This window comes from Protopterus annectens, chromosome 5.part1, assembly GCF_019279795.1.
Source record: "Protopterus annectens isolate FY-2018-M chromosome 5.part1, PAN1.0, whole genome shotgun sequence".
NCBI lineage: Eukaryota > Metazoa > Chordata > Ceratodontiformes > Protopteridae > Protopterus > Protopterus annectens.
Window position 1 is genome coordinate 536,320,289 of NC_056736.1, and position 13,454 is coordinate 536,333,742.

General features: G+C 34.1%; 1 protein-coding gene across 1 annotated transcript in view; it reads right to left on the minus strand.

The window, feature by feature from the left end:
* DRD3 (dopamine receptor D3) overlaps positions 1–13,454 on the minus strand; it is a 1,635,526-nt gene that overhangs the window by 15 nt on the left and 1,622,057 nt on the right. The window contains exon 8 of the mRNA XM_044073157.1: positions 1–939. This exon is cut by the window's left edge and continues 15 nt beyond it. Within this exon, the coding sequence (XP_043929092.1) occupies positions 743–939 (197 nt within the window). The 3' untranslated portion in view covers positions 1–742. The remainder of the gene's footprint in view (positions 940–13,454) is intronic.

Sequence of the window (13,454 nt, forward strand, 5' to 3'; positions counted from 1 at the left end):
GGTCTACATTTATTTCAGTTTTGTTTTTATGAAGAATATTTGTTGTTTTATTTCTCATCTTTCATAAAAAGCATCCACATACATAGGTATCAATCAATTATCCATGATCATACAAAAGCCACTTTTGGTAAAAAGTGCTACTTTAAAGATTCCTTTGTATGCTCTTACATTGTTTATCATAATATTGTAGGTAGGACTTAATAACATTAGCAATAATAAAATAAATGGACGTCATAGAATTCAAATTAGTGCAGTAACTGAATATTTTATATCCTAACCCGAATCTTGTAACAGTTTATGTAACCACATCAGCAGTTGTTAAATGTACTGTATAGTTATGAATGCTAGCTGCCTTATTCATTTTTCCAGCCGATAGTTTCCTCACTTGTGACTTGTCAGTTATTATGATGACAAAAACAAAACAAAGATTTGTGCCATTTAAACCCATGCGATTGAAAAATTGGAAGACTGCCATCTTGCATTTCCTGGTATATGGTAATGTTCAAATCATGCATAATAATGTGGATCATTTATTTTAAAATCATAGCTACAGAGGAAGGAGACACAGCTTCATCTGAGAAATATGTGCACTGATCTGTGTTATGGTCACATTCATTACCAGAATCTCTATAATTCCACAGTCACTGGTGGCAGATTAAGAGCACAATGTTTTCCATATGTCTGCATCTACACACACACGTCCGTTCACAAGCGTATGGAAATTTACGTATGCATGCAGTTTTTAACAGCAAAGGATTTTGATGAATGCTTTTCTGAATTCCACATTAAAGGTGGTATATATTAAAGGATTTAGAGCACTGTTGATATATCCCAGCCATGTGGTGGCACTGTAGACTTCCAATGGGACGTGACATATCTTGCAGTGAGTATTTATTACATGTGTCACAAAGAAGGGTAGCCAGCAGATTATAAAGACACCTGTTTGATAAGATAAAAAGGAAGGAGAACATGGTCAGTCAACATTAAACACAACAGATGAGCTCAACTTTTTGAAGCAATAGGGAGAAAGCATGATTTTGGTAATTTTTGAATGCCCAAAACACCTGCTGAAATAGACGGTATATATGTATAATTTCTCTATAAACCTGAAAAAGATAAACTAACTAAACAGGAGCATGCAACATTATACAGAATATGACTAATAACAGTACTGGTGGAATCACATCAAACTATTGGATGCAAAAAGTCCTCAATACCCACTTCCCAGAGAACTTTCTATTTTATGCTGGAGATTAGTTTATCTAATTCTTATTTATTTGCTTTACTACACTTTGACAATAGTTTTCTGCAATGTTTGTCTTTTCCTCTCTAACATAGCTCAGGGTTGCAGCTGTTTTAACATCTGACATGAAGAAACTCTCTCTCTCTTTTGACAATCAGAATTTTATATTTAGCATTCTTAACTGCAGTGGTGGTGCTGCGGTAGCGTTGTCACCTCATAGCAAGATGTTGTCCTGTTCGATTCTCAGCTAGAGCATCTTCTGTGTGGAGGCATATGTGAATGGGGCGTGACTTCGTTGAAGGTTGTGCTTCAGGGCTGGTAACCCGGTACGTAAAAATCCACTACCAATCATTAGCGGACCGGAGTTCCGCTGTGGCGATCCCTAACTGGGAAAAGCCGAAAGACGCAAACAAACTTTCTGTGTACTAGTATTCAATAAGTTGTCATGAGATCATGAAAGGTAGAAAACTCAAAACAGAGAAACACAAATGACAGAAAAAAGAGAGAGAATCAGAAAACCCTGAACAAATCATACGATTCAAACAAAAAACCCTGAATGCTTCTCTCCCACTGCAAATAACTTACATCACTAAACCTCAGCTATAAAACTAAGATCAAGTGTCATTTTGGTAGTGATACTGTTAGGGAAAGGGTTTTTAGTAAATCACCCCTGCCCCACCTTGCTCATGTGTGCTAATCGTAACCCTACATATTAAGTTACTAAAAAACGTTTTTGCAACAGTGGCACTATAAAGGCAAAGGGACACAGAACACAGACAACACAAAGCATGCACAGCACTTAATCTATCCCCTTACCTAACCCTTTTTAAACATCCATGAAAGCTTGTAAGCCACTTAAAGCACAGCGGGTTTAATGTAAAGTATAAACAGATAGGCGCTTTTGTCTTTAAACAATAAAAAGAATTCTTTAGATAAAAAACACACAAGAACAGAGTATTTAAAATCCACTGTATAAAGTCATATGACCAGTGGTTTTCTTAAAGTTACAATGCACCATTCGGCTAACATTATAAAAAACTAAAACTGCCTAATCCCAGAGCCATCTAAACAAAAAGCATCTAGATAAAAGCAATTTTGTAACAGTCATTACAGAAAGTGTCAATACACTTCTAAACATAAACAAATTTATCGTTGATAGGCTTTAAGTTTAAGCAAAAAATAGAAGAAAGTTCATTCAGACCTGGGCTGCTGCTTGCATTAAAATGAAGCTGCCACATTAACTCTTTCTTTTCAAGCAGCAACCCCCAAGGTCCCCCTTCAATTCTACCTGTTCAAGCACTGTAAATTTAAATTCATGTTCCGGGCAAGATATAAGGTGCTTAGACAACACATTAGTTTTGCTTTTGTTCCATATTGCATATAAATGTTCCTAAATTCTGTCTTTTAACATACATTTAGTCTTTCCAACATAAAAACCTTCCAGCCTTGACATATGGCTAAATAAATCACCCTTTTTGACATACAGTTGTACCTACCCTTGCCTTTACAGCATTCCCCCTTTACTACAAATGTGTTACCACAATAAATGTTTCTGCCGTATGTGCAACTACCACATTTAAACATAGCACATGTGTGTCTCTGCTTGTTTTCCTTGATGGTGAATTCACAACTGTTCTTAAAACTAAAAATAAGTAAGAAAGAAGATTTTGATAAGGTGAAGATGAAATTCGAAGGGTTGATGGAAAAGAGTGTATGCCTGGGATATTTGACTGGAAAAGACATAGAAAAGAAGTTTACTAGAGGCAGCAAATTAGCTGTATTTTTTTGCCTGTCCAAAATTCATAAAAAGATATTTGATCCTCCAGGCAGGCCGATTGTCTCAGCCTGTAAATATTTTCTATGTAATATAGGCATTTTATTACATGAAATATTACTACCCTTTGTTCAAAAAATACCAACTTATATAAAAGATACTTTTGATTTTTTAGACAAAATTTCTTTGATAAGATGGAATGATGAAATGTATTGGTTGGTTTTAGATGTTAAGAGTCTATACACATCTATAAGACATGAGGATGGTTTGAGAACTATATTATTTAAGTTGGGGGACAGTCCTCTAACTAATTTTATTGTGGAGTTAGTAGAATTCTGCCTGAAAAATAACTTTTTTACTTATAACAATCAGATTTATAGACAGAAACAAGAAACAGCAATGGGGCCGCCTTTTGCCCCCATGTATGCCAATCTGTTTATGGCAATGTTTGAGGAAAGTTTTCTTTATAAACAGGATTTATGAAAAAATATTTCAAGCTGTATTATAGATACATAGATGATCTGATTTTTTTATGTGGGGGGGACACAAGTTCTACAATTTATTTCTCTCTTGGAAGAAAACCCGTTTGGTCTCTCATTTCATGGTTTACAAGAGGGTGAAATGGTAACTTCTTTAGATTTGATATCAGAAGGTAGAAAAGATGGATCTGTACTCACTAGAGTGCATAGGAAGTTTGAAGATGGCAGTCAATTTTTACATGCTTCAAGCTGCCATCCTTTACATTTAATTTCCTCTTTACCATATGGTGAATTTTTACATCTATCTAGACTCTGTAATAATGATCAAACCTTGAGTGAAGAAATTAAAAAAAACAGCTGAGATGTTTTTGAGGAGAGGGTACAATCCTGAAACTGTAAAAGAAGCTCAGAGAAGGGTAATATATAAAGATAACAATAAAAGGAGAAGTGAAAGTTGTATAAATACAAAATAAAATTTCACTGCAGGTAAATTATTAGATCAGGGTGAAGTTTTGTTGCAACAAAATAAATTGTATTTTGTACCTTTATATAACATTGGTAGTAATGAAATAAATAGTACGATCAAGTATTACTGGGAGTTTTTGAAAAAGGATAAAGTTTTACAGGCAATACTACCTGAGTACCTTTCTATGTCTTTTAAGAAAGGTAGAAGTTTGCAAGATAGACTGGTCCATGGAAAGTTTGTATTTCCAGAAATGAATATACAGAACTCATTTAGTTTAGTTGGTACCAGTTCCTGTGGAAATTTCTTAGTCTGCAAACAGGTAGTAGCTTCTTTTGATTATATGAATGGTATAAAATATACACCAAAGGGCACATTTTCATGCACAAGTAAGGGAGTGATTTATGCCCTGAAATGTCCCTGCAACCTTTTTTATATCGGGGAGACCAAAAGATTGTTTAGGGCTAGATTTATGGAACACATAAGAGATATTAAAAAACAAGATAAAATTATTTCAGCTCATTTTAGAAAAGCACATAATAGTGATTTTTCATTACTTCATGGTACTGTTTTGGAACAAATACATTTAAAACATGAAGATGAACAATTATTGAAGGACAAACTTGAATATAAAGAGGCAATTTGCATTTTAAAATATAATACTTTAGTCCCTTTTGGGCTTAATAATGAATTGTGTTGGAAATGTTTACTTTAAACATTAATTGATATCTTAAGTGATTTTAATTGATTAATTAGATAAATTTGAAGTCACTTTTTGTACTAAAGTATTTAAAGGAAGTACGATGAATGTTTTTTTAGATTCTGTAAAGGTTGTTTTACACTGAGATGCTAGGACTTTGCCAATAAAAAGCTTGGATATTATTCTTGGATTATTGGTTCCTGTTCCTTTTTTGACGGAGTGAAGTCTCTTTTTGGAGTAATGTTGTATTGGTTTATGTGGTGTATCATTGGCAGGACTGTTGTTAATAAAATGTTCTTAAAACTAAGTCCATTTCTCTAAATAACTAAGGGGGTGTTGCCAATTTTTTCCTTGACATCTTTATTTTCATTAAAAGTACTCCAGTTTTTATTCAAGACCCACTTGATGTAGTTGCAGTTTACAGAATAAGTAGTGATAAAATTAATCTTGTAGTGTGGTTTCTCACCCATGTTCAAGGGGTGGTGTAAATCACCAGTGATAATGTCCTATTGTGTCCTAAAAGCTTCCCTATTAAGAATAGGGGTGAAACAGTTGTTGCTTCTTTTCACCACCACTTCATTCATAAAGCAGTCAATAAAACTTTCTGGATATCCCTTTAAAAAAACATTTTTTTTAAGTTGTTACACTAATCCAGAAAGCCAGAAAAAAAATGAAACCATATGTGCTGCTCTAACAAATTGCCTTTTACTACAGCTTTTTTTCTGTGTTACAGGATGTGAGATGGAATAGTGGAAAAAAGAATTAGAGTAAGTTGGTGTCTTATAAATTTTGGAAATAATTTTCCAGCTGTTATAATCCTTTTCCAATTTTACATCCAGGAAAGAAATTTCATCAACACCTATGTCATGAGTAAACTTCAGAAATGCAGTGGTGTTTAAATATTCTAGGAACAGCGGAATATTATTAATGTTATCCTTCCATGCAATAAAGATATCATCCAGGCACCTCGTATAGAGGCACAATGATTCCTTATACATACTGTTCAGGATAAAATTATTTTCCCATTCTATCATAACTGCATCAGCATATAGGGAACCACACATGGATCCCATGGCCACCCATTTCTCCTGAAGAAAAAAGTGATTTTCAAAATAGGTGTAATTATTCTGTAGCACCAATTTTAAAAGTCGAACCAGCAGGTTGGTCCTATCTTGGGGTAAGGCACTATAGTTGCAAAGAAATTCTGTAAACCACTAGACCCTGATGGTGTGGGGAATCACAGCAAACAAATCTTTCACATCAATGGTTAAAAACACAAGGCCTTCATTGAACTCACAATTGTTGCACTTGCTCATAAACTCCTAAGAGCCTTTGCACACATACTAAACATTTTGTACTATGTCTTTACAATAAAAATCCAAGGGATTGCCAAAGGGGAAGTGATGGAACATCTTGTATCCACAATAGGATGCGCTGGTGGATTTTCCTTATCTTTATGAATTTTTCTTGCCCCAGATATCATGGCTACCTTGGGGAAATACAAAAAATTGTATTCTTGAATAGTAATCTGTCATACAGTGCTGCATATATTTTGGCATACGCAATATTTAGCTCATTTCATGAAACTTGTCTGTAAGTGTCTTCAAACAAAATGCTGTACATCTTGTCAACATAAACAATATTGTCCATAAGTACAACCCATCACCCCTTGTCCAGTTTCATTATCCTAATGTGAAGTCAAACAAAGCTAATGCCTCCCTTGTAATATTAGAACCTACAAAAGGGGTTTTCTCATTCAAACAAGCTCTTAGATCTAACTCACATTTTTTCAAACACACTTAAGGGATGGAGGATTGGTTACATATGCTGGAATGTTTTAAATCTAGATTTTGTACATCATGATTGTTAAACAAGACAGTCAAATTGAATTTGCGCCCAAACATTTTCAAGTCTATTAGGACTTGAACTAGGTTTGCCCTTTCAGATGGGTTTATCTAATTCTTATTCATATGCTTTAATACACCTTGACAATATTTTTCTGCAATGTTTGTTTTTTCTTCTCTAACATAGCTCAGTGTTGCAGATGTTTTTACATCTGACATGAAGAAACTCTCTCTCCCTCTCTTTTGACAATCCTGATTTTATATTTAGTATTCTTACTTTCTGTGTCCTACTATTCAATAAGTTGTCATATATATATATATATATATATATATATATATATATATATATATATATATATATAAAATATAATATGTATGTGCGTGTGTGAGTTATGCATGTAGTATCTATCTGTCTATATAAAATTATATCATGATATCATGAAAGGTAGAAAACTCAAAACAGAGAAAGGCAAACGATAGCAACAAAAAGAGAGAATAAGAAATCCCTGAACAAGTCATACGAGTGAAACAAAAACCCCTGAATATTTGTCTCCCACTAAAAAAGCTTATATCACTAAACTCCAGCTACAAAACTGAGATCAAGTGTCATTTTGGTAGTGATACTGTTAGGGAAAGGGTTTTTAGTAATTACCCCCACCCTGCCCCACCTTGCTCATGTGTGCTAACCCTAACCCTACATATTAAGTTACTAAAAATCCTTTTTATAACAGTACCACTATACAGGCAAAGGGACACAGATCATACAAACACACAGCTTGCACAACACTGAATCTATCCCCTTACCTAATCCTTAATCTAACCCTGACCTGTGAACACTTAAATCTAATTTTAATCTAAAACATAAAATATTGAAAAAAACATCATAAGAACATTGAAAAAAAAGAATATAGTATTTTTGCAGGAGTCAAACCCCCTCCACCCACACACCCCCTGCTAATTATATATTCCAATTCCAAGATTGCTCAACAGTGCAGAAAACAGCAAACATCCATGACCCCCATAAGCCAATATGTGCACTTTTGCAAATAACATCCACGTTTCAGTATACCTATAACTATGTAAGTGAGTCCAATCCAGCATTCATTCATACTAATATCAGAAAATTAAATATACATGGACAAAAAATACATTACTTTATGAAATAAGCATCAGTGCAATGCTCACAATCCAAAATTACAACTGCCTTTATTCAAAATGAATAAATGTTAAAATCAGACCAAATGAATTTAGACCAAATGCAGAAATCCCAGAAATTCGAACTTCATATGATTGAGACCATGTGATTGACTTTCCAAAATGTTAAAGCTTTCGTATGGAGATCATCGTACAGTGGGGATAAGGGATTTTACCCTTTTACTCACTGTAGTGCATTCTCAGAGTTGGTATATATAATAAACAGGGGGTGTGGGGGTGCAGGGGAGTTTGCCCCCTCAGCAAAAACGTAGATTTTTGTTGATTAGTGCTTTTGCTGTTTCGAAAAGTTGATCATATGGTCTCAACCATGTGATGTTCAACTTTTTGAAACTTTGATCTTGTGCCATAGATATATATATATATATATACACATACACATATATAGCAAGCAAAACTTGCGGATCACTAAAGGATGACTCCCCGGAAGAATAGTTAGAAATTGAAGAACTAATGAAAAACTCCATGCATACACAAGTCAGGTGTAGATAGCAGCAATAAAAATAATAAATAAAACAAAATAAAAGATGAGTGCTTTCGGACTTCAATAGTCCTTCATCAGATCTACATATAACAAACAGCAGCCACAATTTATCTAAACCAACAACTAATAGCAGGCAGTAAAATTGCACAGTGACCAATAAAAATAGGTACTAATACATCCAATTAAATCTCAGAATACATGTATTTTAACAAATCATCCCTAAGTTAGAGAACTAAATTATTTAAAACATACAGAGCACTGTATGGATGATCAACAACCATTGGTACTTAATCAACCAATGGCATATGGAAAATCAACACTCTACTCAATTCATATCAAGTGATGAGATCCATCTCATAGACACTAACCATGATGATAATACTCTAAACCATAGTGCCTTACATATGGAGATGATGTCATTAAAATAAATTCCACATAAAAGTATAAAGATGTAAAAAATATAGCCCTCAGCAAAATGACCACCATCATGTATTAAAAAACATCAAGTGACAGTACACAATAGGACTGGAGTAGCAAAAGCATGCCTTTCATTAATTGCTTATTTGTCATCCCTTTTAGAGTAAGCCAATAACCAACACTCCTCTTAAAAAAATGTATATAAAAACTAAAGAACGTAAAACTAACTGTTCTCAAAAATCGTATAGCAAGGACAAAATAAACAATCAATTAAAATAGAAAACCTAAGTGGATGACATTGGTCTTTTATCAGGTAACATATAACCAATAAACTTCCGAATAAGAGAGCTAGTACCAATCATAGCTAGTGCATATTACTGAGCACACTGTGCTATGTCTCGATGATAAAATGGCATCCCAATCAAAACTGCAAATCTCTAACAATTAGAAACTGAGAGAGGATGATGTATGTGGAAATAGGAAGGTAAATGAAAAAACTGTAGGTAATACAAATGTCAAAACAGATGGCGCTACTCCCTGTTTGAAGGAAATAACCAAAGGGCAATCTTGTAAAAAATTGTGCCAAACTGGAACCGCAAATAATTAATTGCCAAGTGCTTCCTCTTCACAATGTGGGGTGGCAATGCCCATCATAGTACACTAAGCCTCAGATCTCATCAATAGAATTAAAATAGAAAAAATGCATATTCAACTCTAAATAAAAACAAACAAGCAGGCTTATGACTATTAGACATGTGGAAAGTAAATGGGTCTATCCAATAGCTTTACTTCCCTATTGGTCAAACAGGATCCTATGGGTGCTCTTGGATGAAAATTTAGGCCAATCATATATAAAGCAGCCTAGACATCTCCAAAAAGTGTGCCCTCAATAAATGAAAAAAAAGCACATTCCGCTCAAACCATCAAATACTGTACACATTAAAAAAATAAAAAGCATTGAAAGTTATATAAAACTTAATCAATTACAAAACCATAATGGAATAAAACTGAATAAAATCATATAAAAAGCCATAAGAAACCATGAATAGTGTCCTTTAGCCATACATTCCTATAGGTGAAATAACAGCCACTCTACAGTCTCATACAAGAGATCAGGCCAATCACAGTTCAGACAACTGATCTATGATATACATTTAGAATATGGCACAAAGCTTCAATCTAAGCAAAGATCATAATGTAATTTACCTAACAATATAACCATCAGCATTGCAAATCCCAAAATAGAATAAAATAAAAATGGAAACAAACAAAGGCATCACAAACCATAACAAACATAAGGTTTTAACTCCAACTCCAGTAGATCTTCATAAACCGTTCCATGGTCACTATTAGTAAAATTTTACAGTAGCAACCCTTCAAACATGGGTAGTGCCATCTATCATAAACTAATGTAAAATGCCCAAACACAAGATAATAATAAACTTATTGAAAAGAACTATAAATATCAGAATATACTTAATAATGTACACAACCATGTGTGTGCTCATCAATTATTTATGCTTAAATAAAAACCATCCTAATAGAATGTAAAGTATTCAATATAAATAATTAAGTGATGCTAGGAATGAGGACAACATCTGGCATATGAAGCCAGGTATATACATGAATTAAACCTGTAACATAAGCCAAAAGTGAAAGTAGAACAAAAAATTAAAAATAAAAGTGCAAGTATGTAAATAATAATAACCTCATAAGATAAGTCCACATAAAGTAACAGATGTAAAAGAGAACAATCCAAAATATAGCATATAGTAGATCCAGTTAGGCTGAAACAGCAAGTGATAAACCAAATTGAAAAACTGGTAATTTTTGTCTGATGTATATTTTCAACATATTCTATGGCCCTTTAAGACAGGTTTTAGTGGTACCGCTGTATTAAGGGCTGGTATCCTATCAGCTCTCAATTCTATTATCCATCTCATCTTCACTTGTTCCATCCTCAGAAATATATCCCCATGCCGTATACCTTCTGGAATAATTTGAATTGCCATGAACTTAAAAATATGTCCAGGCTTCAAAGATATATGTTTGAACAATGGGTTCCTTGCATCTTGTAGTCTAATATCACTGGTATGCTTAGAAATTTAGAAATCTGTTCTTTAAACTGCCTGTTGGTCTTGTCAACATAGAATGACTCACAAAACATACATATGGTAATATAGATCAAGTGTCGAGTTCGACAATCCACACAATCATGGCAGAAGTATTGCTTGCTAGTCACAGGATGGATAAATTAATTCAGTGTATAAATATGAGGACACAAGGTGCATGTAGAGCGAGGAAAGGATCCTTTATTTCAATTCATCTTTATCAATCTAGAACTGCTTCTATGACATAAAAGTTGTTTCAGAGTACGATTCTTCTTGAAAATAAAAAGCGGTTTGTCCCCCACAATGTCCAAAAGCTTTGGGTCAGATCTAAGAATTTTCAAATTAGATCTAAGGATGTTACAAACGTGGTATATATCATTAGCATAAGTGAAAATACATATATTAGATCATTCTTGCCGAGAATCTTCAATAGATCGCATTGATTGTTGTCTATGCACGAAGAATGGCCTTCCACTGGTATTCCTTAATGACTTTGTATAGTTCTTCTCCACGTCAACTTCATCTGTCATATATCCCCTGTTCTTGAACCAATCAACTGTAATATTGATCGCTGCATTATACTGAGTCTCATCCATATGGAGTCTAGAGACTCGAGAAAAGTGATTCTTGATCACACTGGAAAAAGTGTATGGAGGATGCATACTATTACAATGTAATAGATTATATTTCTAGCAGTCCTTATTAGAGATGTTGGTGGAGATGTTGCCCCTCTCATCTATAGAAATTTTCACATCAAGAAAATCAATGATGCTATTAGAATGCTTCAGGGGAAAACCTAAGAAATTCAGCCCTTGTTTCGAGGTAGATGACAAATGCCTGTAGTTGCACATTAGTACCATCCCATAAAAGATAGATGTCATCAAAGAATATTTTATAAAACTTTAAGCGTGTTGGGAAAGGATTATTATTGAGAACAAACGTAGCTTCCCAGTTTGCCAGTACCATGTTGGCATAGGTGTTTGCAGATGGTGTACCCATGGCTAACCCCCATCTCTGCCAATAAATATCCTGCTCAAAGGTAAAGGCATTATTTTCAAGAACCAGCTCCAAGAAGATGACAATCAATTTTATTTGATCCACATCAAAGGAATTGTTGGAAATGAGAAACTCTTTGACAGACTTAATTCCATGCTTATTGGGAATAAAAGTAAAGAAACTATTTACATCCAAAGTGGCCATGGTGTATTCAGTAACTCCATCCATTGTACTAGTAAAATCATACAATGCATGCCAAAACATCTCTCGTATCATTAATGACTGCTAGTGCCTGAGTTAATACTTGCTTCAATTGTTGATTCAGAAACAAGGATATAGTCTCAGTGACCCATATTCTTCCAGCCACTATTGGATGTATTGGTGGATTGTCCGGTGCCCTGTGGATTTTGGGAAGTCTATCAACGACTGGAATTAGAGGATGTGTATTGAATAGTAGTATAATAAAAAGTCATAATGCTGAATACAAAATTTTGAAATGTCAAAATTTTAAAACGTTATAGTGATGAACTTAAAATACTAATAGTATACATATGCCACACATGGGTACTACGTACATACATACATTGTGCCAGTACACAGACATGCAAAAACAATATTACTCCTCTGTTATAAAAACTCAGAAATGAGTGCTAACATGGATCCTGTGGTTGTGGGAGGAGGGCAAGTCCATAAGTACATATGTAGGGGTAAGTAGTTTGATTTCAACATTTTAACATTTAAGTAGTATATATCAAATATTATGACTTTCAATACATTGCTTTTCAGTAAGCTGATGCTGGTAACACAAACACACACACATGCGCACACACACACACACACACACACACACACACACACACACACACACACACACACACACACACACACACACACACACACACACACACACACACACACACACACACACACACACACACACACACATATATTTTACATATATATATATATATATATATATATATATGCATATAATACTTCTATGACTAAAAAAAAAATAAAAAAGGACCAAAACTTTTCTACTGTGGTGTGTTAATCTTTCGTTCCTCTTTATTGTATCGGAACTTCTTCAGAATGAGTCAAATTACAAGGGACCAGATTAAAATACCATAGAGTGGAATCATAAATATTACACTTAGTAAAATAACCAATCACAACAACAATAAACGGATTAGTGATGCATAATTATAAGTACAGTGACTGTTATAACCCACAAGCAACAAGCATGACACTTCTATAAAGTGTAGTTACTTGAAGCATAAAAGAAATGTAGTGAATATGTAGATAGAAAATTGTGATCTAAAGGGCAAACAAATATATTCATATAAACAACCATAAAACGTCAGTAAATACAGGGCTTGTAAAAACATAACCATAGTTCAGTGAAAAACTACCTGAACAAAGGGTCTACCCTTCAAAAGGAATACAAAAAATGCATACATTATCTAAACCATTTCAAGGCACATTTAAGATTCAATGATTCATTGAGACCAGGATAAAATTCTGCATTCAATCTCAGCTGCCACTTCAGCTCCTGAACCTGAAGCTTGCAATCAGCGTCCCCAAAGAAATCTTTAACTTGATCTAAAATGAAGAACCTAAACAAGGAGAAATGAGGGCACACAGGACTGTGTTTACCAAGAGCATTTGAAATATCCTTATTCCTGATGGCAAAACAATGCTCTTTAATTCTGCCACTCAGTTTGCAGACAG